This window comes from Vipera ursinii (genome assembly GCF_947247035.1).
Source record: "Vipera ursinii genome assembly, chromosome: 2".
Classification (NCBI taxonomy): domain Eukaryota; kingdom Metazoa; phylum Chordata; class Lepidosauria; order Squamata; family Viperidae; genus Vipera; species Vipera ursinii.
In genome coordinates this window covers 187,831,725-187,847,142 of record NC_139513.1, presented here as the reverse complement: position 1 = coordinate 187,847,142, position 15,418 = coordinate 187,831,725, and the positions used below count along the sequence as shown (strand labels likewise).

General features: G+C 40.2%; 1 protein-coding gene across 5 annotated transcripts in view; it reads left to right on the top strand.

Annotated features, from left to right (window-relative positions):
- The window catches only part of HGD (homogentisate 1,2-dioxygenase), a 31,679-nt gene that overhangs the window by 15,242 nt on the left and 1,019 nt on the right, over positions 1-15,418 (top strand). For 4 of the 5 annotated variants that reach the window (XM_083355838.1, XM_083355839.1, XM_083355840.1 and 1 more), the window contains 7 exons: positions 791-825; positions 2,273-2,352; positions 4,327-4,426; positions 10,872-10,996; positions 12,056-12,160; positions 12,399-12,525; positions 13,512-13,693. In XM_083355838.1, the coding sequence (XP_083211964.1) occupies positions 791-825; positions 2,273-2,352; positions 4,327-4,426; positions 10,872-10,996; positions 12,056-12,160; positions 12,399-12,525; positions 13,512-13,693 (754 nt within the window). Of the gene's footprint in view, positions 1-790; positions 826-2,272; positions 2,353-4,326; positions 4,427-10,871; positions 10,997-12,055; positions 12,161-12,398; positions 12,526-12,826; positions 12,961-13,511; positions 13,694-15,418 lie in introns of those variants that run through there. The other variant, XM_083355841.1, reaches the window with a different exon arrangement.

Below are 15,418 nucleotides of genomic sequence, written 5' to 3'. Positions count from 1 at the left end.
GGCTGTTAAGAAAAACTGGGCATGCTTTTCTGCCTCTTTAAGATCCTTTAAGGAAATATAATATTCTGCCCTTGTAATATTTCCTTCTCTGGGGGGTGGGGTGACTTCCCACATTTAATGATAGAAGCCTCTGAAAATTATAGATTTAAGCTCTAGCAGCATAAGATATACTATGATTGTAATGTCTAGCAGTTCACCAGAAAGTTCTTACCAGGTGATTAGAGTAGTAGTAATAGAGGGTGAACCCAATATTTTCACTGAAGGATTTACCCAGAGTTTCAAACCTAGCATTAAGAGGGGAAGGTGTAAAAGCACCTTTAATAGGTCAAAAACAAGCTTTTGGATTCTCATGTTTCTATCCAAACATAAAGCAAACTAATCCTGATTTCACTGAAGTACTTGTAATTCCTGAGTATTAGATATACTAAGATGTACTAAGTGATTTAAACAACTCTAAACTATCCCATACAGTTTGTCCTAGGGGCAAAATAGTGGAATATAAAACATAATCATATAAAAAATAGCTGTTTTGAGACATTTGAATGTTCCAAACACAAACACACTAGCATGGAATTTTTGTAAGACTTTACTTAAAAATTAAGTTTCGTCGACCTTCCGGGGAAGAAATGGCAGACTGAAAACAGTTCTATCAATGAACAGAGGGGATTGAAGACCTTGCAAGTATAATTCCTCTCTGGACAAGGATTGGTACTTGGTATGAATTTAGAATCTAGAGTTCATAATATATTCCCCAGAAGTGTGTAATTACTTATTCTTTTTTTCAATATAGATGTTTTTGTAATTCTGATGGAGACTTTCTGATTGGTGAGTTGTGAACTATTATTCTGAAAGTTTGTATACTGTTATTTCTTTTACAAACTGGAATGTTAATTGGGCTAATGAAAGAATATGAAGAATCTATTACACAGTCAGATGACATACTGACCAAGTAAAATAAAACTTGGGCTACCCTTTTTATAAAATAAATTTTGTAAAGACACATGTCCTAGAACAAGATCCTATAAGTACTGTATATTCTTCCAATATTTTTTCTATGCTATCATTCATGAAAGGATATCAACTATGACATCCAGATTGGCAAGTTTATCAAGAACTTAGAAAATCATCCTATTTCATAGCAATATCATAGAAAAAAGTATATCAGCAATCAGAAATAAAAAAGGAAAAATCAGTCTGACTTGAAAAAAGGAAACGCAAATATCAAGTATTATTTTAAATAGTTTGAGATAAAAAAAATCTATAGGCATTAGTTAACAGTTTTTGATACTACAAGTCCAGCTTCTCTCCCATTATAATGCTACTTACAATAGTGACTTTTTTCCTCTCTTCAAGTCAGTGTTGACTCCTGGCAATTGCCTTAACAGGTCTCTGCTGTTTCCTTGGTAGGATTTTAAAACTGGTTTGCCCTTGCTTACTTCCTAGAGCTCACAGGGATGGCCCGAAGCTACTCAGCTAGTTTTTGCCTTAGGTGGGACTAGAACTCACAATTTCCTGGTTTCTAGTCTGCTGCCTTAACCATACTGGCTCTCACTATAGAGAGTAATGCCTCCCAAATTATTTCCGATTGTAATTAGATCTTGCTTCCTGTGAATCAGGGCTCTGTGAAAATGTCAATTCATTTTGCATCTCAGCATGATTACTCTTACACAGTGGTGGGATTCAAATATGTAAACAACTGTTTCTCTGTATGGATGCCGCTTCTGGGCCTGGGCAACAAAAAATTAGCTACTGGTTCTGCCGAAGTGGTGTGAACCACTGCTCTTACAAAAGATTTTAATTCAATGAACTAACCCAAAATATTTCAACTGGTTTATTTTGAACAAAATCCAAAGTCCATAATCATGTTGCATTCTAGTTATGAATGCCCACATTTTATTTTGAATTTATTTATGATATCCATGATTCTGGAATTTTATCCTGTGTTTCTAAATAATCATAATTCCTAGACATTCTGTTTCCACATGTTTAATGCTGCAGTCTTTGCAACATTATCTGAACATGTTGGTTGCTTACAGAAACAACACTCAGGCATGCCTAGTAGGAGTTTGGAATTAAACACAATATCAAAAGGAATATTAAAACATAGAAACTTATAGATTTCAATACCTTCTCCTAAATTTTCTTTATAAAATTGACAAGATTAATTTTAGCATGATCTTAGCATGATCTTTTTAGCATGATCTTTTTAAAGTATCACAATATTGTCTGAGGTAAACAAATAGAATTCTGCACTTGCATTTTCTTTATCCAGTACCACAGCAAGGCAAACTGCTCATCACTACAGAGTTTGGCAAGCTGCTAGTGGAGCCGAATGAGATCTGTGTCATTCAGGTAAGCACTGTAGCCATATGCCTATCCGTCACTCTTTACCTTATAACTCCTGAGTGAAATGGACAGATGAACACTGATGTGTATCCATGTTTGAAGTTACTCCATGGATCCTTAAAAAAAAAGACTGCTTGCTATACTTTTTCTGAAAAGATGTGCTTTTATAGCCATGTGTAACTTTTTAATGTTTTAAGTAATGTGAATATATTTCACATTACTTGTTTATTATTTACATGCAAGACTATGGCATGTTAAGTCTTCTGGATGTTTTTGGGCCAGCACTTTCTCTTAGTCCATGACATCAGGCTCAGGTGATAAACCAGCTGGCCATTCCTTTCGCAACCGTTGGATCAATATACTTGGTTGACTTGAAAAAACTGGACCCTGCATTTGTGGGAAAATGCTAGGAAGAAAAATAAATTCCATGTATCTGTCAAGACTTTGTTTCTTTTACAACCACGCTAACTAAGCATAACATAGGGTCAAATATTCTCTTGCTTTCTCATAATACCTATATCCTACAGCTGAATCCAAGTTTGGGCAACATGCCAGCCTGTTTTGAGGGGAACCTCTTTGTACTGCAGTCTTCGTTCTTACTTCAGGTGGCTTACAGTTATGCACAACTGGCTCACAAATTAGCACATTTGTCAAATTAAGATTAATAATTTTTGTATAGACAGTAGAACTACTGTCTGGGTAAGTGTTCAGAAATTATCTGAAAAGGATTTTAATAGGATTAAAATAAAGGAAATGTGAGTTATGAAATTGGAAGGCTTCTGAAAAGGAAAATGCATTTTCAGTTGATACCACCACACTTTGGACTCCCTCCTGGCAGAGAGATGGTCACCTTCATTCCTCTGGGATTTTAGGAAAATAAATGATGTTTGTATCATCTAGCTTTTATCTTTCTCGATTTTGTCATTTTATACACACACACACACACACACACACACACACGTGCATATATATATATAAATAAACACACACACACACATATGTTTGCGTGTAAATTTTAGATTGCTAACAAAGAATTAAAGGGAGACTGATATGCATTTCAAACTTATTTGTTTTCATTAGTCAGCCATACCCTTCTGAGATTCGAACCTGGGCTGATTGCACATTAGGCAGTTGTTTTAACCTCTAGGCCACAAGCTCTATCTCACTTTGTTAGCTGAGAAGCAAGGGAGATATGTGTTAAATGCTTGTTAACTATTTAGATTACCTTGCTAGGCCCCAAACATGGGGCCCCAAACATGGGGCCTAACAAGGTAATCTAAATAGTTAACAAGCATTTAACACATATCTCCCTTGCTTCTCAGCTAACAAAGTGAGATAGAGCTTGTGGCCTAGAGGTTAAAACAACTGCCTAATGTGCAATCAGGCCAGGTTCGAATCTCAGAAGGGTATGGCTGACTGATGAAAACAAATAAGTTTGAAATGCATATCAGTCTCCCTTTAATTCTTTGTTAGCAATCTAAAATTTACACAAATATAAGCTGTCACTGTTGTGACTACTGCCTGTGGATGGCCTTCGGTTAGGCCGAAACAGGAAATAAAGATTTGTCCCATGTTTGGGGCCTAGCAAGCTAATCTAAATAGTTAACAAGCATTTAACACACACACACACATATATATGTGTGTGTGTGTGTGTTCTTCGGGTTTGGGAGTTACTATTTTATATTGACAGTCTCCTGGAACGATAACATAGAAACAAAATAAATAAATAGCTATACTTTTTTGTAATATCAACAGAAATTCAGATGCTTTTGTAAAGATACTACCATCGCCTGATAAGCAGAGATAGCTTTATCTCAAGACTACCTTTTATAGAACTTTTTTGGTACTTTAGTGCAATGCAAACTGCATTATTTTCAGGAAGAACTTAATGGAAATAAGTTGGAATTTGATATATTCTCTGATAGTGAAACAATAATAATCAGTCCTAATATTTACATTCATATTTTGTCTCCTCCTCAGAAAGGAATGCGTTTTAATGTGGAAGTATATGGAGAAACTCGAGGCTACATCCTAGAAATATATGGTGTACATTTTGAGTTACCTGATCTGGGACCAATTGGTAAATATACTATTTCTGCTTCCAAAAATAATTATGTCATTTTTCTTAATACTTATTTAACACTCGTAGCATACATTTATGTTTTTATATATAAGTCACGTGGAACTGGGTGACAAATTATTCATGACAGCAAAAAAAATATGTAAAGTTCTGTCCCAAGGTATGGAGGGTATTAAACCTAGTGCAAAGAAATTGATAAGCATCTCTGTCCTTCATATTGCTAATAAAGGCACTGAGAAAACAACTACCAGTCATAACAATCACTGGAATACATTTGGTGCTTGCTGGGAATTTTAAGATTAGCGATTTAAATAGCCTTTGGGGAAGACAAGCTGTTGTTGTTGTTAGTTGCAAAGTGGTGTCCAACCCATCGCGATCCCATGGACAATGTTCCTCCAGGCCTTCCTGTCCTCTACCATCTTCTGGACTCCATTTAAACTCACGCCTACTGCTTCAGTGACTCCATCCAGTCACTCATTCTCTGTCGTCCCCTTCTTCTATTGCCCTCAATCTTTCCCAGCATTAGGCTCTTCTCCAGTGAGTCCTTCCTTCTCATTAGGTGGCCAAAGTATTTGAGTTTCAACTTCAGGATCTGGCCTTCTAAAGAGCAGTCAGGGTTGATCTCTCTAGGACTGACCGGTTTGAACACCTTGCAGTCCAAGGGTCTCGCAGGAATCTTCTCCAGCACCATAGTTCAAAGGCCTCAATTCTTTGGTCCTCAGCCTTTCTTATGGCCCAACTTTCACAGCCATACATTGCAACTGGGAAAACCATGGCCTTGACTAAACGCACTTTTGTTGACAGGGTGATGTCTCTGCTTTTTAGTGTGCTGTCTAGATTTGTCATGGCTTTCCTCCCGAGGAGCAAGCGTCTTTTAATTTCTTGGCTACAGTCCCCATCTGCAGTGATCTTGGAGCCCAGGAAAATAAAACCTGTCACTACCTCCATTTCTTCCCCATCTATATGCCAGGAATTGAGAGGGCTAGATGCCATGATCTTGGTTTTGTTAATGTTGAGTTTCAAGCCACCTTTTGCACTCTCCTTCTTCACCCACATCAAGAGGCTCTTTAGTTCCTCTTCACTTTCTGCCATTAGAGTAGTATCATCTGCATATCTTAGGTTGTTGATATTTCTCCCAGCAATCTTAATTCCAACTTTTGATTCATCTAGCCCTGCCTTTTTTCATGATGTGCTCTGCATATAAGTTAAATAGGCAGGGCGACAGTATACAGCCTTGCTGAACTCTTTTCCCAATTTTGAACCAATCAGTGGTTCCGTGTCCAATTCTCACTGTTGCTTCTTGACCCGCATATAGGTTTCTCAAGAGACAAATAAGATGGTCTGGTACTCCCATCTCTTTAAGGACTTGCCACAGTTTGTTGTGATCCACACAATCAAAGGCTTTAGCAAGTCAATGAAGCAGAAGTAGATGTTTTTCTGGAACTCCCTAGCTTTCTCCATGATCCAGCATATGTTGGCAATTTGATCTCTATTTCCTCTGCCTCTTCGAAATCCTGCCTGCACTTCTGGTAGTTCTCGATCCACATACTGCTGAAGTCTAGCTTGTAGAATTTTAAGCATGACTTTATTAGTATGTGAAATAAGAGGAATGGTGCAATAGTTTGAACATTCTTTGGCATTGCCTTTCTTTGGAATTGGAATGTAAACTGACCTTTTCCAATCCTGTGGCCACTGTTGAGTTTTCCAAATTTGCTGGCAAATTGAGTGTAGTACTTTTACTGCATCATCTTTTAAGATTTCGAATAGCTCAGCTGGAATACTGTCACCTCCACTAGCTTTGTTGTTGCTCAGCTTTCCTAAGGCCCACTTCACTTCACATTCTAGGATGTCTGGCTCGAGGTCAGTGACCACCTCATCGTGGTTATCAGGGACATTAAGCTCATTCTTGTATAGTTCTTCTATAGCCTAAATTTTGCAATGAGAAGCTCATGGTCTGAGCCACACTCAGCTCGTGGTCTTGTTTTTACTGACTGTATAGAGCTTCTCCATCTTTGGCTGCAGAGGACATAGTCAATCTGATTTCTGTGTTGGCCATCTGGTGATATCCATGTGTAGAGCCGTCTCTTCGGTTGTTGGAAATGAGTGTTTGCTATGGCCATCGTATTATCTTGACAAAATTCTATCAGCCTGTGCCATGCTTCATTTTGTACTCCAAGGCCAAACTTGCCTATTATTCCAGTTATCTTTTGGCTTCCTACTCTAGCATTTCATTCCCCCATAATGATAAGGAAATCATTTTTTGGTGTTAGTTCTATAAGGTGCTGTAGGGCTTCATATAACCGGTCAATTTCATTCTCTTCAGCACCAGTGTTTGGTGCATAGTCTTGAACTACTGTGGTATTGAATGGTTTGCCATGGATTCGCACTGAGATCATTCTGTCATTTGGGGGGTTGTATCCCAGTATTGCTTTTCCTACTCTTTTATTGACTATGAAGCCTACTCCATTTCTTGTGAGGGATTCTTGCCCACAGTAGTATACCTGATGGTCAATTCACCCATTCCTGTCCGTTTTAGTTTGCTGATTCCTAAGATGTCGATGTTCAGTCTTGTCATCTCTTGTTTGACCACGTCCAGCTTGCCTTGATTCATGGATTTTACATTCCAGGTTCCTATTGGAGAATAAATCTTTACAGCATCGGACGTTTCTTTCACCACCAGATGCGAGTGTCCTTTCGGCTTTGGCCCAGTTGCTTCATTCTTTCTGCCGCTACTAGTACTAGCCCTCTGCTCTTCCCCAGTAGCATATTGGACACCTTCTGAACGGAGGGGCTCATCTTCCAGTGTCATATCTTTTTGCCTTTTGGTACTGTCCATGGGGTTTTCATGGCAAAGATACTGGAATGGGTTGCCATTTCCTTCTCCAGTGGATCACATTTTGTCAGAACTCTCTGCTATGATCTGTCCATCTTGGATGGCCCTGCATAGCATAGCTCATAGCTTCATTGAGTTATGCAAGCTCCTTCACCACGACAAGGCAGTAATCCGTAAAGGAGAGACAAGCTGTACACTTAGTGACCACTTCAGTGACCATTCAAAGTTATGATAGCATTGAACAAGGAGCCTTATGGCTGGTTCTCGAAGATGCAGGAATTGCAATGTTCCCACACTAACGTGGTTGCAATTTGGATGCTTAGCAACTGGTGTTCAATTATGATGATCACAGCATTCCTCAGTCAGGCTCAACATTTGCAACCTTCACTGCTGGCTTCTGAGGAGCAAAGTCACAGGGGAAGCTGTCAGGAAGTCTGAGCCGTGTGATGTGGTCATGTGACATTATACTTAATGTCCATGTGTAATTTGCTTAATAACTGCAACTAGAACCACAAGAACTACCATCCAAGTTAGCATATGCTGATTTTGACCTTTAAAGCCCTATATGGCTTAGAACTAGGTTACCCGAAGAGGCTCCTTTTCTTGTAAAACCCTTAACTGGACTTTTAAGATCATCTAATGAGGCCTCAAAAGGGACGTGGTGGCTCAGTGGATTAGGATGCTGAGCTTGTCGATTAGAAGATCGGCAGTTTGGCGGGTCGAATCCTGAGTGCCGCATAACAGATTGAGCGCCTGTTACTCGTCCCAGCTTCTGCCAACCTAGCAGTTCGAAAGCACGTTGTTGGAAATGAGTGTTTGCTATGGCCATCGTATTATCTTGACAAAATTCTATCAGCCTGTGCCATGCTTCATTTTGTACTCCAAGGCCAAACTTGCCTATTATTCCAGTTATCTTTTGGCTTCCTACTCTAGCATTTCATTCCCCCATAATGATAAGGAAATCATTTTTTGGTGTTAGTTCTATAAGGTGCTGTAGGGCTTCATAGAACCGGTCAATTTCATTCTCTTCAGCACCAGTGTTTGGTGCATAGTCTTGAACTACTGTGGTATTGAATGGTTTGCCATGGATTCGCACTGAGATCATTCTGACATTTGGGGGGTTGTATCCCAGTATTGCTTTTCCTACTCTTTTATTGACTATGAAGCCTACTCCATTTCTTGTGAGGGATTCTTGCCCACAGTAGTATACCTGATGGTCAATTCACCCATTCCTGTCCGTTTTAGTTTGCTGATTCCTAAGATGTCGATGTTCAGTCTTGTCATCTCTTGTTTGACCACGTCCAGCTTGCCTTGATTCATGGATTTTACATTCCAGGTTCCTATTGGAGAATAAATCTTTACAGCATCGGACGTTTCTTTCACCACCAGATGCGAGTGTCCTTTCGGCTTTGGCCCAGTTGCTTCATTCTTTCTGCCGCTACTAGTACTAGCCCTCTGCTCTTCCCCAGTAGCATATTGGACACCTTCTGAACGGAGGGGCTCATCTTCCAGTGTCATATCTTTTTGCCTTTTGGTACTGTCCATGGGGTTTTCATGGCAAAGATACTGGAATGGGTTGCCATTTCCTTCTCCAGTGGATCACATTTTGTCAGAACTCTCTGCTATGATCTGTCCATCTTGGATGGCCCTGCATAGCATAGCTCATAGCTTCATTGAGTTATGCAAGCTCCTTCACCACGACAAGGCAGTAATCCGTAAAGGAGAGACAAGCTGTACACTTAGTGACCACTTCAGTGACCATTCAAAGTTATGATAGCATTGAACAAGGAGCCTTATGGCTGGTTCTCGAAGATGCAGGAATTGCAATGTTCCCACACTAACGTGGTTGCAATTTGGATGCTTAGCAACTGGTGTTCAATTATGATGATCACAGCATTCCTCAGTCAGGCTCAACATTTGCAACCTTCACTGCTGGCTTCTGAGGAGCAAAGTCACAGGGGAAGCTGTCAGGAAGTCTGAGCCGTGTGATGTGGTCATGTGACATTATACTTAATGTCCATGTGTAATTTGCTTAATAACTGCAACTAGAACCACAAGAACTACCATCCAAGTTAGCATATGCTGATTTTGATCTTTAAAGCCCTATATGGCTTAGAACTAGGTTACCCGAAGAGGCTCCTTTTCTTGTAAAACCCTTAACTGGACTTTTAAGATCATCTAATGAGGCCTCAAAAGGGACGTGGTGGCTCAGTGGATTAGGATGCTGAGCTTGTCGATTAGAAGATCGGCAGTTTGGCGGGTCGAATCCTGAGTGCCGTATAACAGATTGAGCGCCTGTTACTCGTCCCAGCTTCTGCCAACCTAGCAGTTCGAAAGCACGTAAAAATGCAAGTAGAAAACTAGGGACCACTACAATGGGAAGGTAACAGCGCTTCTAGTCATGCCAGCCACATGACCACAGAGACATCCTCGGACAAGCGCTGGCTCTTCAGCTTTGAAACGGAGATGAGCACTGGCCCCTAGAGTTGGAAACAACTAGCATGCATGTGCGGGGGAACATTTACCTTTACCTTTAATGAGGCCTCTTGTTGCGGGTGAAGAAGGAGAGTGCAAAACTTGGGTTGAAACTTAACATTAAGAAAACCAAGATCATGGCATCCGGCCCTCTCAATTCCTGGCAAATAGATGGGGAAGAAATGGAGGTAGTGACAGATTTTATTTTCCTGGGCTCCAAGATCACTGCAGATGGGGACTGTAGCCAAGAAATAAAAAGACGCTTACTCCTGGGGAGGAAAGCCATGGCAAATCTAGACAGCACACTAAAAAGCAGAGACATCACCTTGTCAACAAAATTGTATATAGTCAAGGCTATGGTCTTCCCAGTTGCAATGTATGGCAGTGAAAGTTGGACCATAAGAAAGGCTGAGCGCCAAAGAATTGAGGCCTTTGAACTATGGTGCTGGAGAAGACTCCTGCAAGTCCCTTGGACTGCAAGGTGTTCAAACCAGTCAGTCCTAGAGGAGATGAACCCTGACTGCTCTTTAGAACGCCAGATCCTGAAGTTGAAACTCAAATACTTTGGCCACCTAATGAGAAGGAAGGACTTACTGGAGAAGAGCCTAATGCTGGGAAAGATTGAGGGCAATAGAAGAAGGGGACGACAGAGAATGAGGTGGTTGGATGGAGTCACTGAAGCAGTAGGCGTGAGATTAAATGGACTCCAGAACATGGTAGAGGACAGAAAGGCCTGGAGGAAAATTGTCCATAGGGGTTGCGATGGGTCGGACATGACTTCAACAACAACAACAACAACAAGACCTTCTTAGTAGGGGAGAGCTTTTTCTGTAGGAGCACCCAATTTATGGAATGCCCTCTCCTGGGTGGTTTAACTGGTCTTCACCCTAAAATTCTTATTTTCCTAGGTTTCTAACTGTCTGTTAACTGTATTTTAATTCATTTTGCTTTATATGAATTTTATTTGAATTTTTGACCTTGCAGTTGACTAGTTTTAATGATTTTTTATTTTGAATTTTATTCTTTAGTTCAAGTTGCATTTTTAGTATGTTTAATGGTAAAGTATCCAATGACCATGATTGGACTGATCTCAAATTTCAAATATACAATTGGTTACAAAGCCTTTCTTTTTTTTAGGAGCCAATGGCTTAGCTAATCCACGAGACTTCCTTGTGCCAGTTGCCTGGTATGAAGAGGGCCAATTGGCTGAGGGTTACACAGTGATCAACAAGTACCAAGGGAAACTCTTTGAGGCAAAACAGGTGGGGAGTTAGAATTTAGAGAATTAGGAATTTCATTAAGAATTAGCTTCCCTGTATTTATGCCTTTTTGCATTAATCACTCTATTTTTATCCATCAGAAATCAGATATAAAATTTACAACAAAATACCGAAGTCCATCTACCTCTTACCATAAATGCTGATGGTTAGCATCAAGAAAGGTCCTTTCCCTCAGTATTCTGTTTTCTTTTCAACAAATACCCAACATTTGAAGGCTGCTGAGCATACTCATTACTTAGCTAACTGAATTATCTATTTATTTCTGTTTCCTATTTCTAAACAGCCCATCTTACTCAAAAGAGGCCTGTTTGTCTTGACATATGAATTTGTTTGTGCTTTGGGGCTGGATATTTCTGTAATTCTCAGGAATCAACCAAAAATAGTGAAAATCGTCCTGTTTCTAGTAACCTTACTTTAGACAGGGATGCACACATGCTGTGTGGAAATATAAGAAGTGCTTGACGTACACACCCATAAGAAATAGAAGACAAAAATGTCAAGCGACATACAAGTTTAATAAATGGTATTTAAATTATTAAAATTTGTGTCTTTAAAGATCAGAAAATACAAATGGAACTAAATGGTAATCCTGTATCTCCTAACAAAACAGTAGTTTGTCTTACTTTGCGAGAGTTTTCTGTCTGCTGCTTAAGATTCCATCCATGGTTATTTAGGCAGAAGTTGTGGAACTATGGGAGTCAGCGCAATGAATTGCTGGTTTTCCAGTTTGCTTTTGCTGATCAATTACCAATGGATGAGGAGCACTATTGGCAGATAATGCTTTTAAGGGAAATAGAAATGTTCCACTCCCAAGGTGGAGTCCCTTTACTATCCTGAAAAAAGTGAAAAATATGTGTTGCTGCTGTATTTCATTATAGTTATATTGTAATGGTAATTTGCATTATATATTTACTCTATGCTTTGTTTATGTTTTCAGCTACTGAGCTCTCCCTTCCCCCAAAATATGATTTTTAAAAAATGTAGTTTTGAATATCGGATACTTTCCATGTCTTAAGATAGCTGTGTTGTTTAATCTTACAGAACTGTTCTCCTTTCAATGTTGTGGCTTGGCATGGGAATTACACACCATACAAGTATAATTTCAGCAAGTTCATGGTCATAAACTCTGTAGCTTTTGATCATGCGGTAAGTTCTTGTTAGGTCTTAATTCTGATCTTAGAGTACTTTAATTAGTTCTTTTGAATTGAACAAAACAGACTTCGGATTTCAGGAAGCCTCAAATAAATTGCAAGTTTCTGCTTTGTAATTTACACTGAACTCAGATTTACAGCTATGACTCTGAATTTGCCATGTAATTGATTTTTCAGATTAGCACGGTTGTTTTAATAATAGCCAATTTCCCTTCACTCCACTGTTTTTTAAGGATCCTTCCATCTTTACTGTCTTAACTGCAAAATCAACCCGTCCTGGAGTGGCAGTTGCTGATTTTGTTATATTTCCACCCCGCTGGGCAGTGGCGAACAACACTTTCCGTCCACCTTATTACCATAGTATGTATGCCATTTTTACTATGTGATTTCACATACAGATAGTGCTCAACTTACACTCACTTAATAATTTCTTGAAATTACAACAGACCAACCCCAAATGTCAGGCACAAAGAATCAGGACTGTGTGTTAAGTTCCAGTTAAGCTGTTTTATTGCTCATGCCAATACCTAAGAATCTAGTCAACGGTCAGCTCTAAATTAGCACTAGGTAAAAGTGAATGGAATTCAAGAGGGGCTGCACTTGGATCACTTATGGGAACATAATGACTCCAAGCTGATCCCTCTCTTGATATTGCCCCTAGGCTCTGCTGCTCCTTCTCCTATACCAAAGCTACTTATGACTCGTTTTCAGAGTTATATCAGCCGTGCACACACATTTGCATTTTGGATGCTTGACAACTGTCTCACCTTTATAGCTGTTTGCAGTGTCCTATGGGTACGTGACCACATTTTCCATCAGTTTTTGGCAAAAAGATCTATTGGGAGAAATGGATTTGCTTAACAATGGCATTCATTTAAGAACTGCAAAAATGGTTGTAATTTTAAATCCAATCATGTGCTGTCTTGATTTACAACTCAACAACCTTCAGCTGTAATTCCAGACTCAATTATCATTGTAAGTTGAGGGTTATCTGTATCTGCAAGATACAGGAGACTTAATTAACAGAAGTTTTTAACCAGGCCAGATGTCTGAAAGACCCTTGATAAAGGGCTGCAAATCAAGTGGATGAGAATTATTTCCTGAAATTCTTGAAAATACAGTATAAACTAAAGAGAAGGAAGGGAAGGAATACTCTGCTGTTTGCTTGTCCAGAAAAAAAAACAGCCAGTGGTACTTTGGACAGTTCTGGTTCTATACCACTAAATGCTAAATACCAATTTGTAGCTTTTCTTTCATTTTAAACTCATGCCAAACTTAAGCTGCTACAATTTAATTGATCAAATTTTAATAAATTTAAATCAAGATTTTTTTAAAAAAATCCACAGGAAACTGTATGAGTGAATTTATGGGCTTAATCAAAGGGAATTACGAAGCAAAAGAACAAGGATTTCTACCAGGAGGAGCCACTCTGCACAGCATGATGATACCGCATGGACCAGACGCTGAATGTTTTGAGAAGGCCAGCACAAGCAGGCAGGAGCCTGAGAAAATTGCAGAGGGAACTATGGTAAGTGTTTGGAAAATCATTTTCACATTAATGTGGAAGCTGCTGTTATGACCCAGTTACTCAAGGCAAAGCACACCTCTAGATAGTCTTTTATTGCTCTAAGTCAGAAATGTCAAACTCGCGATGTCATGTGATGTCACGCGACGTATGGGAACTTTTTCCCCATTGCCGGCAATGGGGTAGGCACGGTTTCTTCGTGATGCGTCTGGCCCGTGGGCTGGCAGTTTGACACCCCTGCTGTAAGTAATTTCCCAACAAATGGCTCTCAAATGGCCAGTAAGGCTCATCCCACTTTACTCTGAAGGCAGCCACCCTCAGTCCCAATAACAACAGCCCATATATAACAAAGAAAGTCCACGCAGTAGGAACACGCTCACAGAGCAAGGTCCAGGGTGCCCAGTCCAATCCAAACAGCTAAGCAAGTCCACAAGGGAAAGTCAAGGCACAAGACAAAAGGCAGTCCTCAGGGCAAAGGCAAGATATAAAGCAAAAGGCAGTCCTCAAATCTAGGCAAAAGGCACAGTGTAAACCAAAACAAACTATTGTTCCTGGCAAAAATAGCTCCCCATGGCTTTTCCTTAAGTCAATCCAATCCAGGTGTTCCTTGTAAGGAAGGGTGGGGCGACCTTCTCCTGAGTAGCCTCTCAGCCCTTCTCCTAGCTTTCCTACACTCCATACTCCATGCCCTTGGACTGAGTGGGAGAAGCAGCTGTTCCTTATTGGAAGGAATCTGCTGCCTATCAGCATCCAATTCTCCCTTGCGTCTTTGAGGGCAGGCAGCTCTCCATCCAGACAACCACCTTCCCCAATGCCTGAAGTGACTGGGACAGCATTGTCCTCAGCCCCTGGCCTCTCCAAACATGCCAAGAGAGATGTGCCATCCTCATTGCATGGTCCCAGTTCCAACTCTTCCTCCTCTGAACTGGGCTCCAGTGGGGCCATGCCACTATCCCTGTCAAGGTTCTGACAGAGACAAATAAAGCAGAACTCTGAGGCTTGCAATTCCTCAAAGAACATGTTTATTGGTACAAAGTATCAGCACTTCAAAAGTGAAACCAAGTCTTCAGAATGCATAACGATTCCCCAATACAAAGTTAAGAAATCCCACCTCTAAGTCTATGTAAGCAACTACATTTCCCCATGCACCTTATTGCTGGGGTTTTCATTTTCTTTTCTCGGGAGCAGCCAATGACCTTGGTTCCCATGAGAGAAAGTCTGAGAAAGAAAGTCTGTTTTGTCTAGCACAACACCTGGCAACTCCCCATCCCTCCGTGCTACGTGGCAACTAGAAATGAGAAGGAAAAAATAGCTGCAGCCATACTCATTCTAAAGTTGACTTCCCACCCCCCGCAGCAGGGCCCCCTCTCCTGGGATCATGCAGTTCAGGGTACTTGGCATGGAATATCCAGTGGAGCATGTGCATTCTTAGCATCCACCCATGTGAAGTCCTCCAGTCCATAGCCCTTCCAAGCCACCAGGCACTTAAAGCATCCTCTCATCCAATATGAATCTCGAATATAGAAAATGGCAGTTGTGTAGATAACCCTGGAGAGAATAACTGTACCGTGAATAGAACCACAGGTAGGTGCAGAGTTCCAACAAGAAAATCTGCCTATATTTCTCATTTTGTACTGAGCTGAGGAAACCAAAGATTTGCTCTTTCACAAGACTCTACATATTTGTAAAAAGTGTTTTCATAGTTGATTTCAGTATTTCTGGCTTTAA